Source organism: Sporothrix brasiliensis (assembly GCF_000820605.1).
Source record: "Sporothrix brasiliensis 5110 chromosome Unknown Cont20, whole genome shotgun sequence".
NCBI lineage: Eukaryota > Fungi > Ascomycota > Sordariomycetes > Ophiostomatales > Ophiostomataceae > Sporothrix > Sporothrix brasiliensis.
The window spans coordinates 5,981,870-6,007,967 of record NW_024467139.1 but is presented as its reverse complement, the minus strand read 5'-3'; the positions used below and the strand labels follow the sequence as shown (position 1 = coordinate 6,007,967).

The window sequence follows — 26,098 nt, the reverse complement described above, 5'->3', positions numbered from 1 at the left end:
AGCATCAGTCCCTGCTCCGGTGTCTGTTCTTTCTGTGTCTGCTCTAGAAAGTTTCCTCTCTTCTGCCCCCTGTTTCTCTCATTCGTCGACTTCTCTTTAAATTGTGTTTTGTTCTATATTTACGTCTACTCATCCCATGTATATTAATATCGGCTCAACCGCTCGCGGCTCGCTGCCCAGGAGCCTGATAGACATATATTACGTACGTATAACAAATACCACATGAGTTTCTATCTTTCGAATCGTCCGCCAATCTGAACCAACCCCGTTTAGCCTTCTGCCACTGCGACTGCACACAAATCATCGCCGACCACTCCGCCTCTCACAGTATTGCCGTCTTGGTATGTGGGGTAGCCCCCCTGTCGTATTGATTGCGCAGCGGTGTTTATATTAATGCGCTCGACGCGCACTCGCCCACCAAATCGCAATATGGATATATATGTTTCGATCCCGAACGCTGGCTAGTCATTGTGGGCATGTCCCACCCACCCATCGACTCGACTCGATCGAAGAGTGCTCTGCATGTGGCTGTCACCGGCAGCCCAGGCCGTTGATCTCTCCACAATCTCACCAGGGGACGTGGGCGCGTTCAGGAAGAGCCATTCAGGAACAGGCAGAGGCTTGCCAAATACGATTGAGGCAGGTACAGCTGCCCATCCTCGAACCGGAGGCCGTGTCCGCAGTTACTCAACTGGGAATGACTCGAGGGGGCGCATCAGACGGCCCCCTCTGTTGATCGACGACACAACGAGCAGCGCCGAGATGCTTTGTGGGGTTCTGGGCCCTATGGGTGAGGTCAATGGCGGAAGGCGTCCCATGTGGTCCATGGGGCCCATCTGCTCGAACCCGGGCCATCCTGTAGCATGGCCCTATGTTGTGGGCGGGCTTCGTCTCGATGCGGCCGACAATGAGGCAGATAGAGGCGGGCTAATAGCGGGACTGGTAAAAATCAGCGCAGAAGATTGAGGGGGAACCGTGAGGTAGGAAAGACGGGTACACGATATAAAGAGAGGAGCTGCCATGGACTGCCGGGGATTTGGCCTTTGTGGCCTCCCCAGCAGCCTTTCTTCTTCGCCATACATGCCGTGATCCTCCCTCGGTCCCCACGAGCATCGCCGTCGTCTTCAGTGAAAGAGCGCTCCTGCATCCACTCGTCCACTCATCACTCATCCACTCATCCACCCCAACCCACTCCTGCCCCCCCCTTCACAATGATTCCTACACAAGCTCTCAGCGCCCTCGTGCCGGCGGCTCTCCTGCTGTTTGCGCAGTCGGCCGGCGCCGACAGCACCGGCACCACCACGCGCTACTGGGACTGCTGCAAGCCGTCGTGCGCCTGGCCCGGCAAGGGCAGCCTCGCCCAAGGCCCCGTGGCCACCTGCGACAAGAACGACAAGCCGCTCAACGACAACGGCGCCACGGCGTCGGGGTGCGACAACGGCGGCGGCGCCTTTATGTGCTCGTCGCAGGCGCCCTGGGCCGTCAACGACACGGTCGCGTACGGCTACGCGGCGGTGCGCATTTCGGGCAGCACCGAGAGCGCGTGGTGCTGCGCGTGCTACGAGCTGACGTTTACGAGCGGGCCCGTGCAGGGCAAGAAGCTGGTGGTGCAGGCGACGAACACGGGCGGCGACCTGGGCGCGAACCACTTTGACCTGGCCATTCCGGGCGGCGGCGTGGGTGCGTTCAATGCCTGCACGCAGCAGTACGGCGCGCCGCCCAACGGCTGGGGCGACCGGTACGGCGGCATCCACTCGGCGTCGGACTGCGCGAGCTTCCCGCAGGCGCTCAAGGCGGGCTGCCAGTGGCGCTTCGACTGGTTCAAGGGCGCCGACAACCCGAGCGTGACGTTCAAGCCGGTGACGTGCCCGGCCGAGCTGACGGCCAAGTCGGGCTGCAAGCGCAACTAGGCGATGCCGATGCCGATGGCCAGAGTGGTTCGACGTGAGGTTAGCTGATGGGACGGGGGAGGCGAGAAAAGGATGGAAAGGACAAAAATAAAGGGGAAAGAAGCCGAGGAGATGAGACTGGAGACACATTGTGAGGCAGGAGAAGGCTCAACATTTGTACAAACGCCCCGAGGATCAAAATCCTGAACAAAAAGCATATTTTCGTTAAAGAAAACACACAAACAAACCGTCGGCTCGGTAGAGCTCCTATTGTTTCCCTTGTCACCATCTGGCCTCGCTTTCGACGGCCTCTGCTGATCTCGCGATGCTCTGGCCCTGCCGACTCTTTTGGCCATGCATGGCTGTGTGGCCCAGGATTCCCATTTTTCCATTGTGTGTACCGTTGCACAACATCGGGACTGGCTTGGTCCCTGTTGGCCACGGATGACTGCCTCTCTGTCCATCTCTGTTTGGTACTCTGTACTCCGCATCGCCTGCTGGTTTCTCTGCCCAGCTCTTCCAGATCGTCGTCGCTGGACCTCGCGTTTGGCTCTGCGTTTCACACCGGCCTGCCAATGTGGTCATTTGTGTTTCGGAGTCGCCCACAGCCATGGTTCAGCCTCAGTCCTGTCGTTTGTCATCTCTCTTTTCTCGTCTCTCGTCTCTCGTCTTTTGCCGCTCGTTTCTCTTGCCCTCCTTTTCCCATCTCTCCTGGACGACTTGCCGAAGGGGACGAGGACGAACAACGAGATCGCGACGATGCCCTGCAGACAACGTCTGCATACCTCGTAGACAACGCGCAGACGGATCAACGCCCAAACGGGAAAACGATGTGATCGACCGAGACCGCCCTTGGAGTGGAACGAAATGCAGACAGAGCTGGCCTGAATTACGCCTTGTGGCGCGCCGTTAGAAGGAACGCCGCCCACTAGTCCAGGTCCAGACCTTTGACCTTTGGGAACGCAGCGGACCTGCCATACTGTTGTACCTGCCCCTAATGGCAGCAGGGAGCGCGCGGCGAAGGGAGCCCAAGTCGGCAGGAGCGTTTGTACGTCGAACATCGTATGACATATGGTTCGTCTTTTTTTATTTTTTTATTTAATTTTTAAACATCGTTGGCAAGGGCGACAGACAGTCTACAGTCGCAAATACGGGAATACAACAGTATCTTACTCCTTACCAAGGGCTGCACCTTCCCGCCGGCCAGCCGACACGAAGACACCTACTCGGTAGAAAGCCCAAAAAGAAAGCAGCGACTTGCGTTCTTGCCTACCTCAGTAAGGCCCCAATTTCCATCGCACCTTAGTGGAGACTCTGATGCGCAGCGCTAGCGGCTGCAGTGGAAAAAGCATGCTGTGGCTTGCCTTTTTTCCTTTTCTGGCTCTACTCCGTACGCCTTTTGGCGCCCCCGTGCCCAGTCGTGCCCAGTCCAGAGTTCGTGCCTGTTCCGTACGCCCCGGTCTGCAAGAAGAAAGTTTGGAGGGCTTGGAAAGCTTGTTCCTTCCCATCCGCAGAGTGCGTCTCGCGTGGCTGTTGCACCTGTCATTGTCGCGTTGTTCGCGCCTTCTCAAAGTATCTCTTGTGGCATGCATCGATCGCGACTGCCATAACGTCGCAGGATGTAGAATCTGCGTGCCAATTTTATTCTACTTGCGCAAGTAACCCAACTGTGAATGGCTGCCGCCAATTGCTCTTCTGTCAACCTTTCCATTGGACTGTCGTCTCGAGACAGACACCGACTGTGTACACTTTCAACCCTCTCCAGTGTGATTCTGGAATGGACGTGTCCGTCGCATCTTCTTACACTTTCCTCTTTTTTTACGATCGCTCCTGCCTAGTGCATCAGCTGTTGTGTCGACCGTGCCTTCTCTCTGTTCCTCACCTCCCTTCTTTCCTCTTTTTTCGCCCTCCCGCTTCAATGAAGTCAGAAAGTGTCGCTCGGCCCTTTCCAACCCAGTAGACGGGGAAGGAGCCCGTCAATGTCTCTTTCCCTTTGAGTGGCATCCCGTCCCTGCCTCAACCCTAACCCGCGCTGAGGCGGGACGCTCCTTCTCGTTTTGCGCTCGTTCTTGCCTTCTCGTGACCTTCAGGTCCTTTGTCGACGCTGCCCACAACTAGCTCTGTAAAAAGTGGCAGTCAGAAACTACCGTTGCGCACGCGTGTGTACAGCCTCCTTCTCGATTCGTATTCGTCCAATTCCAATATCTCCTCACCTTCCCTCATTTCTTCTGTTAGCTACCCCCCCCTTCGCTCTTTCCCCCCATTTCGTTTGCGCTCCCCTATTTCTATTGTGAATTTTGCAACTTTCATTTGGGCCTGAATTTCCACTTCTTATTTTTTGTCGTCTTTTCCCCTTTTCCCTCAACATCACCACATCTTCGTCTTCCGTCACGCTGCCCAATTTTGGTTCCATTTGCAACAGCTACCCGGAAAAGGGCAGTTGTTGATGGGCCAGGGTCTTGGCAGCCCGAAACACTTCCCATACGCAAAGTCCTTTCGATTGACCCGTCTGTCTTAATTCCTCATTCTTTGTCTTTGGCCTCCTCTGCAGGCCCTGCGTATTCCCCTTTACCCACCCTGGGCTCTCCGCGACGCACCCATTCGTCCTAGTTCGTCCCTGTCCACTGCACTGAGTCGGTTCGCCGCAGTTCGTCCACACCCGCGCTGATTCCGCCACCAAACTCTCTCGCGGAGGTGCCATTTTCTCTGTGGAGTATTCTCCACGAAAGCCAGCCCCTCCGGCCCTGGCTGCCACACGTCGAGGCCCCCGATTCTTTCTTGTCCTGTCTTAATAGGAAGAGACCTCGCTCTTTCTTTTTATCCTTCCGCCGTCTGCCCCCCAGCACGCCGAGAGAAAAAGCCAAGAAATCCAGCGTCACAATTTGCAAACAGGGCCCTGACGTGCAGTTGATCCTGGACTTTTCCTCGCATCCTCTCTCTTCCCTTTCCTTCTCAAAGGTTTGGGCTTCTCCAAACCATCTCATCATGATTGACCATGAGCTTGTGTAAGTCTCATTCTTTTCCAATTCCACTGGTTGTCCTGTCGTGGCAGGCTCGGTTTGGCCTCGTGCAGTCATTTGTTCTCCCGATGTCAATCGTCTTGGCGCCGAGCAACGGGGCTTCTCTTGGCTTGTCGCCTTGTCTCGCGCGACGACCCGTCTCTCTTGTCCTTGGGTTTTGTGTCTTTGTGTCTCGCCATTCATCTCAGGATCTGGGATTCCGCTTTATCGATACCTCTCACCTTTTGTCCGGTTTGCGATCGCATCCGGTTTGCGATGCGGTGACGATCAAGTTTGCCGCCCCATCCTGGCTCCTCGCACAGCGCCCGCCAAACGACTCGGCTGCAACGCGTCTCGCACCCATTCGCAACAGCAGAGCAGCAACACAATCACAAACGATGACAGGCACGAGACATACGGCGCACACGACAATGACGACGAACGCAGAGATGGAATGGGCCTGCACTTTCTACCCCCCCCCCCCCCCCCCCCCGCCAGACGTTACTGCCAAGAGGTCGCCAAGACTGCCACAAAGCAGAGACAGGAGCGCGTTTCCGAGAAGCAGAATTGCAGGATTTTACTGACGTTTGACAGCTCTTGATGGAGTCCAAAATGTTGTGTACGTATTGGCCCCTTTTTTCTTTTCACGTCGTTCTGCTTCCGTCCTCCCTGCACCATGGCTGGGGGCCCCGGACCGGCCGTCATTCCAGACTCCGACAGGTTTCCTGTGTCCTATCCCTTACCCGCTCCGTCATTGTCGAGGGGAGGGTGCATCGTCTCGCCGCTCTAACTCGGCCAACCCGGAAAGCGCGCAAGTGTGTCGCGTTGCAAGTGTCCCCCTGCTGGGCTGCGCATCCGGAGGTCCGGCATGGATCCCATTTTCCTTGCTGCTACCGTTCGTGGGTCAGCGCTTCTTTTCCACGCGATTCCGAGGCGGCCAAGCTGATTGCGCGGCCTCTCACGTGCAAGTGCAGCCCACAGGAGCAAGCCCCAATGAGGCACAGGGGAGATGGAGCCGCCCTTTTTATTCGGACAAGAGTTGGGGCGCATATCGAAATTTTGCTGTCTGGCTGATCGAATTGGCTTGGAATCAACTGCAACCTTTTGGTTTTTGTTTTTTGTCCTCTTTTTCAGTAATGCAATTTTTGCGAGCTTTCCGGATCGTGTCGCGGGTTTTGCCACTCCCCTTTTCCTACCACTGCACACTTCAGCACTCCACCACGCGCCAATCCTCACCCGAATTCGCATTCCCCCGCATGACAGGCAGTGCCAAGCCAGCCAAGCTTTCCTTGGCTGAACCACAACGGTGGATCCAACCAACCACGCCGTGGATCGCCCTGGCCTTGAAAGCTTCAATGACGAATAGGGCATTAGTGGTGGTACAAAGACATCGCTTTCAGATCTGTGACAGCTTTGTATTTACCGTTTGATAAATACTTGCTATATTGTTGGTGCACAGCCTCGTCTTGTTTCCCTCCAGCTATCTCTTGTATCTTGTTGCTTGGCGTCTCCCTCATTCTTGTTCCATCACATTATCATGGTCCAGACCACCCACACATGTTGCCATCATGCCGTCATGCTGCTGCAGTGGACACTGCATCTCTCTTCAACAATCGGCTAACATCCTCCAAGGCTCCTTTTCAGTGACCCAATCTACGAGGGGCAGACAACAGTCCCAAGTAGAATCCTTCGAAATCTAACGGCTGTGAGCGGCGACATTGCATATTCAGACCATGTCACCGACAACCTGACCGTCCTTCTCTCCAAGTACACAGAGACGCAGAACGGTATATTACAAGGTCTCCTTTACGTTCCTGACCTTGACCCTGATGACCCCTGCTACGTCTCGGAGAGCGATTATGTCCCCGACTCCGTTGTCCGCCAAAGCAACCTTCCTTCCACCAACTTCAATCTCATCGCCCTCGCACCCTGGTACAGCGTCAACTGTACCCAGTCCTATCTTGCATCTGCACGCTACGACCCCCTGCGTGCCTTTCTCTTTTACCTACCCACCAATGATACGTCAAAACCGCCTGACGAGGACTCGGACGTCTGGGATCTGCAAGACGATGGAGAATGGCGGCTCGAGAACCATTACCCAATCTTTGCAGTCTCTGGCGCCCTTGGCCAGGAGATGATGTACCAACTTAGCCTTTACTCAGGCAATCTCACGGATATTCCCTTTGGTGAAAATATTAGCGAGATCTACAACCCTGACCCCGACGACTATGTCCGCATATGGACCGAGCTCACCGTCAGCACACCGACCGGCCTGCCCAATGTCTGGGTCTTCATCCTGGCTGTCATCGGCGTGCTGCTCGCCGTCATCACCCTCATCTCTCTCTTCATGCACTTTCTGTGGCGGCGAAGACGTGCATCGCTTCAACGGCGCGTGGCAGTGGGCGAAATCAACCTCGAGGCGATGGGCATCAAGCGCCTGACGGTCCCACCGAGCCACATACAGAAATTCCCACTCTTCACATACAACTACGATCCACCGCCACCGCAGAGCCCGCCTGTCTCGCCTACCGCCGAAACCGTAAGCACGGTTTCGCCACGGTCATCCACACCCCCTTCTGCCTCCCTGGCATCACGACGACTTTCCCGACGATCCCAAAGTAGGCCGCACCAGAGCCTCGACGCTGCCTTGGATAGCGAGGCTATCACTAGCTCCAACTCCGCATCGGACGCTCGAAGTCAATCGGCGTCTGACTACAGCGCACCCGCCGTGCCGGCGGCGACGGCCGTACCAGCGTCTCCGGTGGCTGAAACGATTTCTGAAGCCCCAATTGTTGGCGACTTGGAGTACCAGCCGAAGTGCCAGATTTGCCTGGAGCCGCACCAGAATCGCGTGACCATTATTCGCGAACTGTCCTGTGGCCACATCTTCCATCCCGAGTGCATCGACGAGTTTTTGGCCCATGTCAGCTCGCTGTGCCCGCTGTGCAAGGCGAGCATGCTGCCGCGCGGGTACAGCCCACGCATCACCAATGCCATGGTACGCCGTGAGCGGGCCATTCGTCGACTGCGCGAGCGGGTCGTCGTGGATGATGTGAACAGTCCTGGAGATCGCAGCCGCATCCATAGCTGGAGCTCGTCGATCATGAAACACCTGCACATCACGACGGACCGGCTGTCCATGTCGCCCAGTCTTGGCACGATCACGGCCGACCGCGAGTCGGCCATCGAGCTCAAGAACCAGTCGATTCTGCGCGCGCATTCGATCCATCAGTTGCCGGCGATGAATACGTCGGAGGCTACACGGCGGCGGATGGCACGATTGGCTGGGATCCAGCTGCGTGACCTGGAGCCCCAAAAGGACGAGACGTGTAAGTTTTGTGTGCCCCGTTACCAGAGTATGCATATCTTCAATGACAGATACTAACGCGCCAAATAGGGAAAGGAAGAATCAAAGCTGCGTGGACGAAAGTTTTTTAACTTCACCATCAGCTGGTAATTATCACGGCATACGGCGGACGACATAGGAGCGAGCGAACACCACGGGGAATAAGAACGCATAGCACGCATTACGACGAGAGGCGCAAAAAGCAAACAAAACCGGCATCATCCTCTGCCTCCTTATTACATCATCACTTTGTCCAGTATCATACCCATTTGCATTTTTATTTACGGGAAGGAATTGTCATTTTCTCCCAAGCACGGCCTAGATCATCATGAAGGCGTTTTTTACGGCGGGTTACGTCTGTTTACTCTTTTCGGATATTTCGTTTTTCATATCGTTTGAAAGTCTTGGAACGGCATTTCGAGGCGATACCTAGGATGCCATCTGTCCAGAATAATCTATGGCCACCAGTAAGGTGGCTTGGCTTACAAGTAGACCGAAAAACGCAGGAAAGAAGTGCGTATATCCCGCACCCATATATCTTGACATCTTCAGAAAGCCCTCTTGTTTCCTTTTCTTTTTACACTTGTATTTATATCTGCCATACGACTCTTGTATATACTGTGACTGTACATGAATACTCGCTCCGTTTTGGAGCTTGGCAGAGAAAATGAGACGCGAAAAGATGCATTTGAAGAAATGGATAGTAGGATTCATGTCTGCATTCCCATTGTCTGGAGATGAAATGGTAGTCGTTGTACGCCGAAAAACGCCCCTTGCTAGTGATATGAAAGACAAGCACGGTAACCCTCCCCTCCAATGACTTTGTATCGTACCGGTGAAAACCCGAGACCAACCCATAAAGACATACTAGAACAACAAAAACAAAAAGAAAAACTATGGCCAGCCCTTTCACTCTTCGTCGACCTCCTCGTCCCAGGCCGCCTTTTCCCTCTTGAGCAGGCCGGCCATCTCGCTGGGCTGGAAGATGCTGCTGTTGGGATCCTTGGACCGCGGCACGCGCTGCAGCCGCTCGTCGTCAAAAACGGTGCCAATGTTCTCCATCCACCGCTTGCGGCGCTCCATGAGCGTCCGGGTCATATCGCCAATGCCAGGCCGGGCCATGCCGGCCGCACCGGCCCCGGCCGCGCCGGCCGCGCCCGCACCAGCGGCGGCACCGCCACCCGGGCGCTTGCCCTTCTTGGACTTGCCCATGGTGCGCGTGCGCTTCAGGTAGGCGCCCTGGACCTGGCCGTCGAGGTCTTCCAGGATGGTCTGGTACTCTTGGTAGGCCATGCGCTCCTTGACGAGGTCGGCCAAGCGGGCCTTGCGGGCGCCGTTGATGAGCATCTGCTCGCGCAGGCCGGCCTGCAGGCGGCGCAGGCGGGCGGCGATTTCGTCGTCAAAGTGGCCGTTGTAGTCGGCGGCGAGCGCCGGGTCGACGTCGCCACCCGTGGTGGCGGCGGCAGCGGCGGCGGCGCCATTAATGTTGCTGCCGCTGGCCGCACCGGCGGCGCTGCCGTTCGCGCCGTTGCTGGCCGACGTGCCATTGGCGGTTGCGCCGGCCGCGCCCACGGCGCCATTGGCACTGCTCCCGTGTGCGACGCCGTTGGCGGCGGCGGCGGACGCCGACGACGACGACGGGTCGGGAAGGGCAGGAAGCCAATGTGGCGCAGCTCCTGCTTGATGCGCTCGTCGACCTGGCTGTACTCGAGCTTGGGGTGGGTCGTCTTCTTCCAGGACTCGGACGACGATTCGGGCATAAAGGTGGCGGGCGGCCACGAGCGGTCGCCGTCGGCGCCGCCGCCCGGTCCGTCGTTGAGGTCGCCATTCATGCTGACGTCGCCGTTCATGGACGTGTCGCCGCCGCCACCGGCGCCGCCGGCGTCGGGCGCGCGGTGCTCGGGCCGCATGGCCTGCATCAGGCGCGCCAGCAGGGGGCCGACGGACAGCTTGTCGGTCTCGCCAATGTCGTCGTTCATGGTCTCGATGGAGCCGCGCGGCTGGTTGGGCGGCAGCTGCTTGTCGTGTGTGCTGGCGGAGGCGGGCGGCGTCGAGTCGATGGCCATGGCGCCGTCCTCCTCGGCCCAAATCTCGGTGTAGTGGCGCTTGCCGCGCTTGGGCATGGTAAAGGGCGACAGGCGGTTGCCGCGCTCGCGCAGAAAGGCCAGGTCCTCTTCGGTAAAGGGGCGGAAGTAGGGCTCGATGTAGGTGGAGAAGGTGGAAAAGTTGATTTGGTTCGACGGCTTGGCGCTACTAAAGTCCTTGTCGGGGGGGTTGCCCGCAATCAGGTCGGCGAGGTCCGACGGCGGATACGAGGCAACCGAGTAAATCTCCTTGATCTCGTCCACGGACATGCCGGGGGTGACGGGGCGAATCTCGTAGACGGTCGGGTCGGGGAACGTCGAGGGATCCTCGCCAAACGTCTGGTTCTGGGGCACGGGTCGCGGCGGCGGCGCACCCTCGTCGTCGGACGACTCGGACTCGGACGCGGACGCGTTGGCCTTGTCCTTGTCGTCGCCCGGCGCCGACTTGCCGTCTTTGTCTCTGGAGGCCTTGTCCTTGTCGTCGACGTCCATGGTGCCCGGCGTGCCGTGGGATGCAGATGCGGATGCGGATGCGGCGTCTTGCGACTGGCCGTCGCCCGAGGGCGCCTTGCGCTTCTTCTTGTTGGCGCGCCGCTGGTGGTCCTCGTCGGTGGCCTCGCGCTGGATGCGCTCCTCCTCGCGGCTGCGGTCGGCGGCCACCTGGTCCATGCGCGCGCGGCGGCTCTGCGACAGCAGCCGCATGCCCCGGTCGTAGCTGCTGCCGCGATCGTCGGCAATGCCCTGCAGCCGCTTCAGGCGCGAGATGATGCCGTCCAGCGACCTGGAGTCGGGCAGCGTCGAGCCCGTGCCCGAGCCGGCGTCGACGAGGTCATCGTATGTGAGGTTGTCAAAGACTTCGAACTTGAGGTCGAGGTACTGCAGGTCGATTGTGGTGATCTCGGGCAAGCTCGCCGTGGCAGCGACTGGGGGCGGGGCGGCGACGCTGGACGGGGTGGTGTTGCGCGACCGCTGGCGCGACAGGTTGCTGCCACCCTTTTTGCCGGTGCCCTGGCCGGGCGGCATTCTGCGCGTGTGGGGAGGGCGAGGTTGAGGATTGCGGTGAGTGGTAGGTGAGGGTTGTCACGGGTCGATGACGAAATGTCGAAATATCGAAATGACGAAGCCGATGGACGGCGACGAGGCGAGGCGCGCAAGGGCGCGTGTACGCAGGGGCGAGGCGGTTAATTGTTGCGCATGGGAGCAAACGTCGTCGAGAAGAGGGCAGCGTCGCCGATGTTTCGATGGACAATGGGTGGTACGCCGCGTGGTTGATGAGACTCCCCGAAATGGCGAAACGTCGATGCACCGCGCCGCGTAGAGCTGAGCGCAGTATGCGGAGGGTCCCACGGCGGACAGCCGGGGCAGCGCTGGGCGGAAGAATAAAGGGCCGAGGTACGGTTACAGTGGGCTGTTGTGATTATGTAAGAATCGCGATAAAGTGGGTCCCAGACTGCGCAGCCTTGTTGGAGGGGTCTTGAGCCTTGAGCTCTGAGCTTCTATTATGGTGTTTTGCAGCACGTTCCTTTCTACGCACTTGATGACAATGGCCACCAGACATTCGGGTATCGTCAACTGCCGACCAGATCACGCACTGCGCTCTGCTGCAGATGGGCGTGTTTCTCAGCAGACTCGACGCGGCAAAGCACCTGCATGTCTCTGTTCGTTTCTTTTCTCTTCCTGTCTCGCCCACCCCTGTCGGACGTCGTACTTTGGCCGCAGAGACAGGAAGACAGGGAGACAGGGCATTCAGGAGCCAGACGGGGAGCGGCCAATTGATTGCATCTGCACTGGAGATGTCTTGGGCAGCCTTGGCCGAGGCAGGTTGCGCTTCGGGCGTTACCAGCAGGAGGGAATTAAGCTGACGTACAGAATACAGCAAGAAACGAGACAGAGAAGTAATCTTAAGTCTTACGAGCAGAGAAAATAGGGAATCAGCACACTACCGCCGGATAATTTGGCTGTAGACGCAGCGAGGAGGGATTCCAAGACTGCAACAAACCCTCCACCCCAGACAGTGGGTGGACGCAGCTCCGATTCGGAACGACAAGCCGGCGCACGAGACACAAGACGAGAACGGCAGCAGGACAGTCCAAGAGACCAAGAGAATACTCCGTAGAGAGACAAAGAGACAAAGAATACGCACGTCAAGGCGGCCCAGATCGGCAATTGGGTTGGGCACGCGCGGGAGAACAAGGAAGCAGGCCGCGAGGATCTTGGGACGAGCAAGAGGACAAGATGAACGAAACAGACAAGACGTACAAGACCAGGGAGCGAGGAGGATCCCACGTTTTGTCGTCGTGGTCGTGCAGCTCGCAAGACACAAACAGGCTATTCTGCATGTGCGCGAAACAAGGGCCGCGATTGGCACCTCGCTAGAGGGTCCCACTTGTTGCACGGCTTGGGCGATTCCCAACAACAGGCGGCACTAAAGAAGCCAGGAGTTGTAGACCCTGGAAGGTTTGCCCTACGAGAGCAGCACGACAGACCTTGTTCGAGATTCGAGCTTGGGTCGAGGCCACGATGCGCGTGACAGTGACAAGAGATTTCGGGAGTCTGGAAGTCCCAGGCGACGAAAGACTTGGAAACCGACAGTACAGACAGCTAATGCCATGCAGGACAGCATCTTCTTTGATTGAACAGCAACCAGGAACGCTCCAACACGGCTGAGCTTTGCAGGCCTGGACGGCTGACACTGGCAACTGTCCAAAGTATCCAGCTAATTTAGCGGCGACAATCGCGCTCTTTGCTGTCGTCTCTCGTCCCCCGTGTCTCGTCTCCTGTTTTCTCGACTCTCAGACAAGCTCCAAGACACACCTGCACCACCCAACGGCTCGAGTCTCATCGCTAGGCCCGTAACAGTCAACGTGGGGAGTGTCCAGAGCGAACGGCCCAAAGGGGAAAGCGTCGAAAAGTGTGGAGAGTCTCGAGCCTGGCGAGTTTGGCGAGTGCAAAGTGATGCGCGGCACCCTGCCCAGCTCGCCAAATGGATCGAGCACGCGGTGCCTTCATTGGCCAATGCACCACGCCGCAACTGGGCTGCGAGCTAAAGGGCCGCATATCACTCGGCATCTCTGTTCTCTGTGATAGGATGATAGGATGATACGATGCTGCGGAATGGAGAATTGTCTGGCAGGCTCAACTCAAATGAACATACGGCCCAACAAAACGGGCACCACATGCAAACATGTGAGTGCGCCATTCTGCGCGAGGCCAGGTCGGCCAGGTCGTCGCCAGCCAACGTAGCAGCAGAACTACCAGCCAACAGCCAACAGCCAACAGCCAACAGCCTTTCTCCTGCGTGTCGTCAACATCCCTGCGGATGGCCGAGAAAGGACATGCGAACAGGCAAGGCACTCTATATTACCGCCTAGAGAGCTGTAAGCGTTGTATCGGAGGGTCCATCTGGTGCCTGCTGTCTGTTCCCGGCCGAGATCGTCAACCCCTCGCCGTTCCTTGCACCTTGTGTCCCTCCCCCTACTGAGTAGCTGTTCCCCTCGATGCCCCTCTTGTCCTCGGCGTCCTTTGGCATCCCAACATGCCCCTCGACCCTGATTCTTGGATGCCCCTAGCTCGTCCCAGCCGGTCGCGTGGGCTGAGGACGTGCCTCCTGTCGTCTGTCGTCTGTCGTCTGTCGTCTGTCGTCTGTCGTCTGTCCTTGTTCTGTCGAGTAAGTACTCGCGTGGTCTCTTGTGCGTTGGCGCTGTGCCCCTGTGTCCAAGACACAATGCACACACGCCCATATCGCCCATATCCTCCGGCAGGGTCAAGCGACCACCGGCCCAATCGTCCGCGTGCTCTCGAGACAAAGCGGTCCGGGTATATACTGCGGCCAGGTCCCTCCTTCCTTTTTGTACGTTCGTTTTATTTGTCCTTCTCTCCTTCTCTCCTTCCTCCTTTCTCCTTTCTCCTCCCGTCTCTCGCTCTTTCCTGTTCTGCTTTGTTTGTTCCTTCCTCTTGTCCCATTGTCGGGTCTCACCTGCAACTTCCATTTTCGGACATTTGCTCTCCTCCCTCCTTCCTCCTTCCTCTTCCCTCGTCAACGTCAACCCCTGACCTGCATCTTGTCTCACTCGATCGTGCATGACGGTATAAAGAACACGCCGTCGCCCCAACACACACAACCAACCCACTCTCTCCCGCGCGCCAGCAATGAGAGAGTACCATGGCTTCTCTTGGTGGTAACATAACGCCCCCGGATGTGGACAGCAAACTCATCTTTGCCGGGCTGGCAGTCCTCTTATCGGCTGCCATTGGCATCACCAAATACTCATCGTCGTCGTCGTCGTCGTCTGCTCCAGCGGCAGCCTCGGCCAAGACCGACGACAGCCAGCCGAGCCTCGTGCGCTCGGTCCTGCTCTTCTGCTACTCGTGCTTCATCAAGCCGCACCGCAGCTCGGCCAAGGGCTCCCAGCAGGATGCCCTCGAGAGCTTCTACGAGACGCAGGCGGGCGTCTACGACGTGACCCGCAAGACCCTGCTCAAGGGCCGCGAGGACATGCTGGCCCTCGTGGCCGCCCAGCTATCCCACCGCTGGGCCGTCGAGGACGCCGCCGCCAAGAAGATTGGCAGCAGCGGCAGCAGCAGCAACAACAGCGCCGACGCGCGCGCCAAGCGCATCTGGGTGGACGTCGGCGGCGGCACCGGCTGGAACATTGAGGCCATGGCCGCGCACGTCGACGTGCCCAACTTCTTCTCGAGCGTGTACCTGGTCGACTTCTCGCCGTCGCTGTGTGCCGTTGCGCGGAAGCGCTTCGCCCGCCTCGGCTGGACCAACGTGCACGTCATCTGCGAGGACGCCCGCAAGTTCCGCCTCGAAGACTACGAAAGTGGTCTTCCGAGCCGTCGCAGCAGCGTCGTCGCCGCCGCCGCCTCGCCCGCCTTCCCCGGCCACGGCTACTTCTCGTTTGACCGCCCGGACCACGGCGGCGCCGACCTGATCACCATGTCCTACAGCCTGTCCATGATCCCCGACTACTACTCCGTCGTCGACTCGCTGTCCTCGCTGCTGGCGCCCAACGGCATTCTGGGCGCCATTGACTTTTACGTCCAGAGCAAGGACGACTTCAGCTTCCGCAACTACACGGGCGGCCTCGTCAACCGCCACACCAGCTTCCTGGGCCGCACGTTCTGGCGCTCCTGGTTCGAGCTCGACCGCGTCAGCCTCGACGCCAGCCGCCGCGACTACCTCGAGTACCGCTTCGGCACCGTCCTCAGCGTCAACTCGCGCAACTACTCGCTCGGCTCCATCCCCTACTACATCTGGCTCGGCTGCCACAAGAAGCCCTTCCACGTCACCAGCCTGCCCCACGAGGTCGTCGAGCGCATCGACGCCATGGTCACCGAGTCCCCCTACCTGCACGGCAACACCACGGCCCTGGCCAGCAGCAGCGGCCGCAGCGGCGCCTACGGCACCGGCTCGGCCGGCGGTCGCCCCATCCCGCCCCCCAGCCCGGCCACCACGCTGTCGCGCGCGGTCCAGCGCACCGCGCCCGAGATCCGCTCCAAGGCCTTCCAGACCGCCATTGCCAACCTGTCGGCCAACCTGCCTCTGCCTGCCTTCTTCTACCAGAACCACCACTGGCGCATCTACTACGACGACCAGCTCCCCAAGCACACCCAGTTCCGCGACGAGTACATCTATGCGTTTACGTGGGAGGACACCCGCGTCGACGAGCGCCTGCTCAGGCTCAACGAGAAGGACGTCGTGCTCGCCATCACCAGTGCCGGCGACAACATTCTGTCCTACGCGCTGCAGAGCCCCGCCCGCATCCACGCCGTCGACCTCAACCCGGCCCAGAACCACCTGCTCGAGCTCAAGGTCGCCGCCTACACCGCCCAGATCCCCTACGAGGACTTTTGGCTGCTGTTTGGCGCCGGCAAGCACCCCGGCTTCCGCGAGCTGCTCATCACCAAGCTGTCCCCGCACCTGTCCAGCCGCGGCTTCCAGTACTGGCTGCGCAACGAGCGCGTCTTCACCAAGGCCGGCGGCCGCGGCCTCTACGACACGGGCGGCTCCAAGAACGCCATCCGCCTGTTCCGCTACCTCAGCTACGCCTTTGGCCTGCGCCGCGCCGTCGCCGCCATGCTCGCGGCCAAGACGCTCAACGAGCAGCGCGAGATCTGGCGCGCCAAGATCCGCCCGGCCCTGCTGTCGCGCACGCTGTCGCACCTCGTCGTCAGCCAGGAGTCCTTCTTGTGGGCCGCCCTGGGCGTGCCCAAGAACCAGCTGGCCATGATCGAGGCCGACCACGCCAGCGACCAGGCCGCCAGCAACAAGACGAGCAGCCGGTCCAGCGCCGTCTGGGAGTACATGGTCAACACGCTCGACCCCATGGTCGAGACCGTGCACATGGCCGCCGACAATCCCTACTACTACGTCTGCATGGACGGCCAGTACGCGCGCCGCTGCCACCCGGACTACCTGGCCCCGCAGGCCCACGCCCGCCTGTCGCGCCCGGGCGCCTTTGACGGCCTGCGCATCCACACCGACGAGATCGAGGAGGTCATTGCGCGCCTCACGCCCGGGTCCCTGACCGTCGCCGTCGTCATGGACAGCATGGACTGGTTCGACCCGGAGGACAACGCCCTGCAAAAGACCAACTGCCCCAGCAGCGAGACCGGCGGCGCCGCCGCCGCCAGCCAGATTGCCAAGCTCAACCGCGCCCTCGCCCTCGGCGGCCGCGTCCTGCTGCGCTCGAGCGCCCGCACGCCCTGGTACATTGCCGTGTTTGAGCGCCTGGGCTTTTCCGCCAAGCAGCACGGCAACCGCACGCCCGGCGTCTGCATTGACCGCGTCAACATGTACGCGTCGTGCTGGATCTGCACCAAGGTGGCCCACCTGCCGCCCCCGACGCCTGGTCTGGACGGCGACGGTCTGAGCCGGCGCGGCAGCAGCGAAGAGGGGGGCGCGGCCGGCGAGATTGACAAGCTGGTGATTTAGGTCTCGCTTGGCGGAGTTGTGACGGTGCTGGCGGTGTCGGAGGCTGCGGTGTTGGGGCACACGGGAGTCAGCTGTGTGTGTCCTCGTAAAACGAAAACGGCCCGTATGGTGTGCGCCTCTTCCTTTCATCATGCCTTTTGCCCCTTTCACCTTCGTTTTTCTATCTTGTTCTTTGCGGTTTCGCTTTTCGTGTTGTTTCGTTCTTCTATCCAACCAAGTACTCTCAAATTGACACATACACTTTTTCTCGTTATATTGCATATATACGTCTCGTCTTCTAATGAAAGCAGAAACGACGCTTGTATTGTTGCTGAGAATGGCAGACAGGTAAAGATCCCCAAAACATGAAAGCGATGGAATTACCCTAACCTAACGGGCCATATATGGGACCCAATGAAATTATTCACACCCCCTGCCCCACCACCAAAATATGTGACGATGCGCTGGAGCGCAGCGTGGTTATCTAAACAAATCTTCAAGGCATCTAGCCCTGGTTTCCTGGCGTTTCTGATGCCCTCTACCCTTGTCCATAGAGAGAATGCCCATTCTGCCAACCAGCCATTTTGCTAGGGACAGCAACACCTCAGTCAATGATACCATAGACCGGCTGGAACTTGGTCCGCGCAGTCGTGGCCGTCGCCGTCGCCGTGGTTGTGGTCGTTGTCATGGTTGTGGCTGTGCTCGGTGCAGCTTCGGTCGCATGCATTGCACTTCGTGCCGTCTTCCTAAAGGGCCGCGTTCTCGTGCAGTGGCGTTGGCGGTGGTGGTGCGGGCATAGATGGCGGCGCGGCCGGGATCTCGCGGATGCCCACCACGACGTCCGTCTTCACGGCGGGTGCAGTCGCGACAGCGATCGACGTCGAGGTCGCCGACAGTCGGGTGACATCCTCGGCATCGTCCACGTCTTCGGCATCGACACCATCCTCTGCGTCCTCGGCGTCGACGTCGTCCGGGTTCTCCACCTCGATTGTATCCTCTTCGTCCGTGGCGTCCATGACCTCCGCAGTATCATTGTCGTCCGCATTGTCCACCAAGTTGCCCACGACGAGCGCCTCCTCCACCTTGGGCACAAACGGTTCGGTGCCAATCGCGCTCGTCGCGGTCGCGGCCGTCTCCGCCTTGACAAGTCCGGGCGTCACATCGGTAAACACGTGCCGGCTGGTAAAGCCGGGGACAGCCTCGACGGAAATCTTCTGGTTGGCAGGGATCATCTCGTGCTCCAGGCTCCAGCCTGCAACGCGGCACAGCTCCGAGACGACGACGTCGCAGTCGCCGAGTAAGTCAATGTCAAAGTTGATGTGATTCACAGGGGTGCGCGAGATGTAGATGGCGGGTACGTTGGGCGGCATGTAAGGGACGACCTCGGAAACGGGGGCGACTTTCAGGGAGGTGCCAATGACCACAACCAGGTCGGCCTTGTCACGGTCGTGCTCGGTGAGGCGGCGCGAAAACTCGTCGGGGAGAGCCTCCCCGAAGAATGTAATGTCGGGCTTCATGACGCCGCCCCGGCTCGGGTTGAAGTCGCCGTCGGCGTCGTCATCATCGTCGTCGTCGCTGCTGCCGCGCCGGTTCTGGCGCCTTGGACGCCCCCTAGGCCGTCCGACTTTGCCGGGTGGGCGACCACGACGACGGCCACGCCCGCGCACTGCAGACGATCCTGACGGTGTGCTGACGCCCGACGGCGCGTTGTCGAAGCTGTTGCTGCGGCTGAGCGAGCCACGGCCGCTGCTCGACTCGCGCGCGAGTGCCTTCCGCTGTTTCCGTGCGGCGGCAACCGCAGCACCAGCAGCAGACCCGCCACGCCTGCTGTTGCCTGCAGCACATCGTGGGCAACGCGGGATCTGCCCTGCCTTGATGGTTGGGTACAGAGACTCGCCCTCGACGCGGTAGCGGCACGTTACACACGTCGCCGTCGCAAACGATCCGTGGCACTGAATGAGCTTGGAGGGGCTGATGCCAGCCTTGGCTTCGAGGTTGTCAATGTTTTGCGAGTAGTTTGTGAGCAGCTTACCCCGTTGCTGCAGCATGGCAATAAACGCGTGCGTGGGCGTATAGCGGTCTGTCGACGGCAAAATGTCGCGCGCGACAGAGTAGAAGATCCGGGGGTCTTCTTTAAAAACGTGAATGTCAAAGACTTCTTGCGGATCGTTGAGACCGAGGTGCGCGAGGCGCGAGTAGAGGCCGATTTCCTTGGACCGGAAATCAGGGATGCCCAGAGACGTGCTAATGCCGGCGCCCGTCAACACAATGATGTTGCGGCTCTTTTGCAGCAAATGGACGGCGTCCTGAACCGAGTTGTACTCGGTCAGCTTGGCGCGCTTGAGCAGTTCGCGACTCAGGGCCAGGCTGAGCAGGCCAAAGTACGATTCGTCGGGCTCGCCCTCGAGAAAATCGGGCGGCCGCACGCCAAAGGCGGTCAGCAGTCGTTTGGCGGTGATGGTGCCGGCATCCACGGTGCGACGGCAGAGCTCTTCAGGGCCGATGGCGCGCAGCTGTTGGCGGTAGCGAGCGGACTCTTCCGGCGTACACGCCTCGCCGTCGGAGCCACGTTTCGCGGGTTCGTGGTTGTCCTCGGCCAGATCGTCGAGAATGTCTTCAAACAGCGACTCGGTCTCCCAGGAATCGCCGAGGTCGTTGATGTGTTCTTCGAGGTCGACCATATTTTGGTTGCTGCCGCTTGCGGAGCTGCTGCGGCTGCCACCGCCCTGAACAGGTGTGCTGGCAGCGAGCGCGGCATCGAGAGGAACTCGGCGGGGCCTGCCACGCTTTCTCTTTGCGATGCCGCCACGGGCGGGTGGGTTATTCACGTCGGCCATGGCGGATGTGTTGTGAAGCATGTGCGAGGGGGCAAGGCGTTGGGATCATTCCCACCACCTCGAAGACCAAGGGAAAGGACGTGTAAGCCTGCTGAGGGCTTTCACAAAGACAAACCCCCGATTTGTGGCCTTTGTGGCCGACGAACGGTGTGAAAATAATGACGACAGAATGCAATGTGGGTATTAAACTCATGCGCTGGTGGCACGAAAACGAAGATGTGAGTGAAAAATAGGGAGAGTGCTGAACGGAATAGGCAATGAGCAAAGGGTGGTGGTGTTCGTCTCGTGTCGTGTCGCGCAATTAAGGGCAAAACAGCAATTTACGTGTATTGCTGGTGTTGTGATAAAAAAGAGTGAAGAGTTTGTGCTTTGGGACAAAAGCGGCTGATCGGACAAACCAAGACTGAAATGCGTAATAATAGAAAGTGGAGGGCTTGGGGTGAATAAGAAAAGAAATAAGACAACGAAATGAGGCTAGAGAGGAACGGAAAGACAAAAGAACCTGCAAGGAGGGCGCGGGAGTCGGGAGGATGCGAAGTTGGAGTTGAAGACGACAAACAGGAAAGACAAAACGGAAAACGTGACAAGAGTGCTGAAAAGAGTTGAAAAATGGACGAGGCGATTGAAAAGGCTGCAGTAGTGCCAGCCTGGTCCGCAAAGCAAAGGCAAAACACTCCAGTTGCAAAAAAATCGGCCGGATATGCGCTGGTTTTGATAGCTGGTGTGTTGGTGTAGTCGCACGTTTTACGTCTGGGGCGAGTGCTTTTGGACGAAGGACAAAATGAACCGTGCAAAGGCGTCAGGGCCGGTTTGGGGGAAGCTAAAAGAAAGCAACGGGGCATACGGCAGCCAATATGAAAGGGCGGCGGTTTCTGGTTTCCTCTTGTTACCAAAATAAACCAAGCCCCTTGTCCTTGTCCAAGGCTGAGGAAACTGATGAGACAGTAGAACGAAGAAGTTGCCCAAAAATAACCAAAGCTCAGAGGAGAAAATCCGATCTTGCGATTGGTTGTTTGGATATACCGGGAAGAAAGGGGCCAGTTGTAGCAAGACGAGGAGGTTTGACGAAAGGGAGCAAAGAGGTAAAGGAAATGGGGTTTCCGAAAAGAAAAAGGCGATGAGATGATGGCAAAGAAATGGGATTCAGAAGCGAGCGGCCTCAGACTCATGAAGAAGTGAGGGCAGCCTCTTGGCGTATGGAGCCCAAAGCGATAAAGGCTGTGTTGACGCGCACAGGGAAAGGATATGCATGCCTCTGGGGTGTAGTGAGCGCCTTTTGGTTGGCTAAGTCGGCCAAGGCTTTTGGTTCTTCTTGCTACCTGATTCTTTTGTTTTTTCTCGAATTGTTATGTGGGTGTCTTATCGTCTGCCGAGAGCTGAGACTGCGTCGGGATTCACCAGCATCAATAAGGAGCCGGCCAGGACGGTATGTGTCTCGTGTCGGTGTGCTTGGTGGAGGGTTTTCGTGTCTCGTTGTGACGGCGTGGCCAGAAAGGAGACACTCGTCAAATGTAGGTAAAAGGTAGAAAATATTGAAAAGGAGTCAGGACGAGGAATCGACGACAGAAGGAAGTAAACGTTGACGCGAGGAGCTGACGATTGTCACCAAAGTAGGAAAGAGCTACCCTGTAATTGATACGAAGTGGAAGAAAGGGGAAGGAAGGACGATGGGGAGATGGACAAGGAAAGAGCAAATGGCCACTGGTTTGAGAGTAACAAAGGGCAAGAGCAGAATATCGCCGCAACATTTGTACGTTGCGTGGGATAATAAGGCAGAAAAGTACATGAAAAGCCAAACCTAGAAAAAGACTCCAGGTGATTGCCTAGCCACAGTTATGGCACAAGTACGGGACACAGCTCAGACAGATGGGTAATACGTTCCAGCAAAAACACGTGCCTTGGCGGCAAACAAGCAGCTCCTAATCAGCGTTCTAATCGGCGCGCTTCTAGGAGAAAAGAAAGACTCATTTACAGTTTGTTGCCTGGTAAAAAGCCATCAGGGATCTGTGTTAACAAGGCTGGTTACAAGGTGCTGATTTCATTTGCAACTGCACAGAGGGCTGCTCCGTTGACACGGCTGATGCCAGTGCTCACGCACCGCTCCGACGCACCAAATGCCGACCTCTTTGCATATAGTTCCTTACTAGAAGCCTGGCATCGCACGGCTAACATACAAGCGAATGTGTCGACCTGTATTACAGAATAGAAACACACGTTATTATTTCCTCTATTCGTCTTTTCGATCGTGCAGCAGTTGCCTTGATTTGCTCCTCGTATTTTCTCTTCACCCTACCACGTGACCAAGGCGAGATTATGGTATCGTGCCTATACAGCCATCCCCTATACGACGTACATTCACGACCATGCAAACTGCGACATGCGTTTTATCACATCACTTGTGGTTGCGTTTCATTCTGTCTTGTCCATACTCGATATGGACGCAACGCGATACAGTCACAGCTCTGTACGCCAGCCGCTTTGTACAAAGGTGAGTGAGCGCCATGGTCTAGCACTCTAGCTCTTTCTGTCACTCTCACTGAGCCTCCGAGCTAACGTCTCTCCTCGTTGCGTTTTCGGCGCCTTTTTCAGTCATTCTCGTATATCCTTCTTTTCATTCAGCATGTACATGAAACGAGAAAGCAGACCGGTGAAAAATCCACGCGGAAAGTAAGCAAACAATGTAACAAAACGACAATGTGAAGCAGGAAAACAAAAACGCCGTACACCAGACCCAGCCAAAAAAAAAGTGAAAAGTACGACAAGGCTCGCCAAAAACAAGCGCGCGTAAAAATATGCAACCGAATCCGACCATGCTACCATGCCGATAAGCCGCGAGGACCGATGCCGAAAGGAGAGTAAAGAAAAGAAAGCGAAGAGAAGCAGAAAAAAGGAAAAAGGCCGCCCAGAGGTATCACTGGCAACACTGTTCAAAATGAACAACAAAGGATACAACCATCCTCCCGCCGCCACCGCCGCCGCCGCCGCCGCCTTTGCTGGGAATCTGATGCCGAATGGAGAAAAAAAAAGGAGGATGAAGTGAAAATAATGGGATAGACGAATAAAACAAGGCGGAGAGATGAAATGATGAAGTGATGAAATGACAAAAGGCTGAAAGGCTGAAAATGGGACCAATGCAATGCGCAATAGATGCAATGATGAGTCTGGGCGAGCGTGCCCAGGGCTATGCTATGCTGGAAAGTCGCTACTTGGTATCCGTTGAAAAAGAAGCAGCAGACGAAACAATTCTGTTGAGGTCTATTGGGAATGGCCACTGGGTTCGTGCTCTGTACGCCGTCGTTACAATCAGTACTTTGTGCAACGCGTCAGCTGGCCCAAAAGATCGTCGAGCTCGGTCCAGTTCTTCTCGTCTTCGGCAAACTTGCGGTGCTTGTGCGAGACAATGTGCTGTACGATGTTAGTTATACGAGATACAAACGGGAGAGGCGAGGGAGCAAAAGAACGCACATCTTCGAAATCGTCAAACTTGTCCTGGCAGTTCTCGCAGTACCCCGGCTTCGGGTCGCGCTTCCGCCGCTGGACCTGCACCGCCACCGGCGCACTCATCGTGCGCTTGTGCCTCTCATCGTTGGATGGCCTGCTGCCCTCCATGGCCACGTTGAGCTTCGTGCTGAGCTGCGCAGCCACTGTTGACCGACTGAGGCTCGTGGAACGGTTGTAGTTGGGGCGCTGCTGCTGCTGTTGCCGCTGCTGTTGCTGCTGCTGGGCATCCATGCCCATGTCCGTCATACGGCGCGAGCTGAGATCGTGCTGCGACGTCGACGTGGTGGACCGCTGGAGAACCTTGCGCTGGAGGCCGTGGATCTCCTTGCTGGTGCCAGCACGGGCGCCAAGCGTGCCTGTCGCCGATGAGATCATCTGCGAGCGAATTGCCGACGTGATGCCGGCAGCCTGCAAACCGGAGGCCACAGGCTCGCCACCAAAGCAGCGACCCGACTTGGCACGACTGGTAAAGGCGTTCTGGTAGTCCGTGGACGGCCGCGCCAGCTTGGACGGCGGCATAGCAGAAGCGGTGGACGAGACAGAGCCAGCAGAAGCGGCGTTGGTGCTACCAAGCGCCCCTTCGGCCGGACGCAGCTTCGGAGCGCCAGACAAGGCGGATCCATGCGACACAGATGACTGGCGATTGTGCCCGTCTTCCATCTCTGCCAGCGTACGCTTGCCCGTCACCTGCTTCGAGGTTGCCGGCGCAGAGGCAGCAGCGGCATATCGGCTGGCAAGCGTCTTCTGCATCGACGTGCCCGTTGCAGGAGCCGTGTTTCCGGCAGTGGAAACAGAGGCAGACTGGGTCGACTCGTGCGCGGCCGTACCGGCCGTGGTGCGCACCCGGGCCCGCTTCTTCTCCGCGCGTAGCTCCAACTGGTCCGTATCCTCAATGAAGGGACAGCGCGTGCCGGCACTAGGCCGCAACTGCGGCCAGTCGCCCTCTTCCCGGTCGGCCACCTTGAGGTATTCGCGGACCATGATCGGCTTCTGCTTTTCCTCGATGTCGTAGACATAAATATACGGGCCCTTGAAATAAATCAACTCGCGTGTCGCCACGGTCGGGTCACGATCGGACGGTCCGGTGTGCCTCTCCTTGTCCAGCATCTGCAACAAGGCCTGGTCACCAGTAAGTCGAGAGTTGCCCTGCTGGCTGACAGTCGCACTCGTGGTGCTGCCATTCCGCATCCGCTGGCCGAGCTCGGCGCTGCGGTACGGATCCGGCTCCAGCAACATGTCTAGCACCTTTTGAAGCTTCTCCAACGACCAAATCTTCTTGCCCATCTCGCGGGCACGCTGTAGAATGTCTGTGCTCCGTGTCGGCTTCGGCTTGCGAATCGCCTCTTCGGCGGCGCCAAAGGGCGGCATCCGGCGACCCGGGGCGGTGTCGAACAACTTTCTTTTGACGGGGAGAGAGGTTGTCGAGATGCCCAGCTCGTTGACGTGGGTTCGACTCAAAAGAGAGGGGTTGATCGTCTGCATCTGCTCGTGGCTGGCTTCAGGCGCCCTGTCGGCATCGACATCTTTCGCGTCGAGGGCGTCTTGCATGCGGCGCTTGGTGACAATCTTGTCGTCTGTGGGAATAGAACGCGTCGTGACGACATGGGTGATATCAATGGAAAAGAATTTGTCCTCTCTCTGTAGATTGAAACCTGCGTCAGTAAACGAATAAACAAAGCGAGCTTTGTCCACAAATAGTAAGAGTATGCCATCCAACTCACGGCTCCTAGATACGAGACCTGCTTGGACAAACGAGCACTCTGGTCCTCTGGCAGGTTATCAAAATAGAAGACGAGCTTGGGAAAACGCAACCGCTGGCTCTGCTGCCACCGCCGCACTTCCTCGGCCTCCTTCTCCGAGACCTGGACGTGATGGTGATGCTGGTGCTGGTGCTGGGCGTGGTGGGACGGCTGCGCCGGCTGTTGGAGGTGCGACATGCCACGCTCCGTCTGGAAAGAACGGGATGTCGACGCGCGTTGAACCTGCGGCACACGTCGCGATGTCGATGTCGACGCGGAAGCCATGGAAGGATGAACAGTCTCGGCCTTTTCCAGCATTTGCTTCTTGGCCGGGGGTGCTACTCCGTAGTTTTCTTCCCGCTGCACGCTCGCGTGTGACCGCCGGTGCTTCGCAAACGCGGCGGCCGCGGCAGAGGCGTTCAGGCCATTGCCGGACCCGGCCCGCAAGGGCGAGTTAGCCGCATTGGGGTTTGCGGAGAGCGGCACCCTTCTGGACTGCATGGACGACGACATGGCGGCAGAGAAGGGGACGGGGGTGGGTGATAGAGATGCTGCTGCCATAGATAAGATGAGAACAGGTCAACTCAAGCCGAGGAGCCAAGCATGCTAAAAGAGGCAAACGAAAGCGGACGTCGACGCGGTGCGGAGGGCGACTCGACACGCTTCTCTCGGCGGCGAGGAGGAGACGAAGAGAGAGAGGGAGAAAGAAGATATTCGGCGTGGACAAAGACGAGTGACGCGAGGAAGAGCAGAAACAGAAAAGGAAGAAGAAAAATAAGAGCGA

The 26,098-nt window shown here is 58.0% G+C and overlaps 7 protein-coding genes across 7 annotated transcripts; 2 read left to right on the top strand and 5 right to left on the bottom strand.

The window, feature by feature from the left end:
* Positions 1–1,211: 1,211 nt before the first annotated feature.
* SPBR_07837 (endoglucanase V) lies at positions 1,212–1,910 on the top strand (the record flags this gene model as incomplete). The annotated part of the gene is made up of 1 exon (XM_040766091.1): positions 1,212–1,910. The coding sequence occupies one exon, from the start codon at positions 1,212–1,214 to the stop codon at positions 1,908–1,910; it is 699 nt and encodes a 232-aa protein (XP_040617573.1).
* Positions 1,911–6,456: 4,546 nt separating this feature from the next.
* On the top strand, positions 6,457–8,373 carry SPBR_06921 (ring finger domain protein; the record flags this gene model as incomplete). Its single annotated transcript, XM_040765177.1, has 4 exons — positions 6,457–6,475; positions 6,619–7,427; positions 7,521–8,217; positions 8,339–8,373. The coding sequence occupies 4 exons, from the start codon at positions 6,457–6,459 to the stop codon at positions 8,371–8,373; spliced, it is 1,560 nt and encodes a 519-aa protein (XP_040617572.1).
* A 770-nt stretch (positions 8,374–9,143) lies between these two features.
* SPBR_06762 (transcriptional adapter 3) lies at positions 9,144–11,341 on the bottom strand (the record flags this gene model as incomplete). Its single annotated transcript, XM_040765018.1, has 2 exons — positions 9,144–9,765; positions 9,807–11,341. 2 exons carry the CDS (start codon positions 11,339–11,341, stop codon positions 9,144–9,146), a joined length of 2,157 nt encoding a protein of 718 aa, XP_040617571.1.
* Positions 11,342–11,499: 158 nt separating this feature from the next.
* On the bottom strand, positions 11,500–11,970 carry SPBR_07956 (uncharacterized protein; the record flags this gene model as incomplete). The annotated part of the gene is made up of 2 exons (XM_040766209.1): positions 11,500–11,685; positions 11,911–11,970. The coding sequence occupies 2 exons, from the start codon at positions 11,968–11,970 to the stop codon at positions 11,500–11,502; spliced, it is 246 nt and encodes an 81-aa protein (XP_040617570.1).
* A 2,867-nt stretch (positions 11,971–14,837) lies between these two features.
* On the bottom strand, positions 14,838–17,390 carry SPBR_06644 (uncharacterized protein; the record flags this gene model as incomplete). The annotated part of the gene is made up of 1 exon (XM_040764900.1): positions 14,838–17,390. The coding sequence occupies one exon, from the start codon at positions 17,388–17,390 to the stop codon at positions 14,838–14,840; it is 2,553 nt and encodes an 850-aa protein (XP_040617569.1).
* Positions 17,391–17,983: 593 nt separating this feature from the next.
* On the bottom strand, positions 17,984–20,074 carry SPBR_06821 (NAD-dependent histone deacetylase SIR2; the record flags this gene model as incomplete). The annotated part of the gene is made up of 1 exon (XM_040765077.1): positions 17,984–20,074. One exon carries the CDS (start codon positions 20,072–20,074, stop codon positions 17,984–17,986), a length of 2,091 nt encoding a protein of 696 aa, XP_040617568.1.
* A 3,303-nt stretch (positions 20,075–23,377) lies between these two features.
* SPBR_06678 (g1 s regulator) lies at positions 23,378–25,827 on the bottom strand (the record flags this gene model as incomplete). The annotated part of the gene is made up of 3 exons (XM_040764934.1): positions 23,378–23,479; positions 23,540–25,213; positions 25,297–25,827. The coding sequence occupies 3 exons, from the start codon at positions 25,825–25,827 to the stop codon at positions 23,378–23,380; spliced, it is 2,307 nt and encodes a 768-aa protein (XP_040617567.1).
* Between the last annotated feature and the right edge of the window lie 271 nt (positions 25,828–26,098).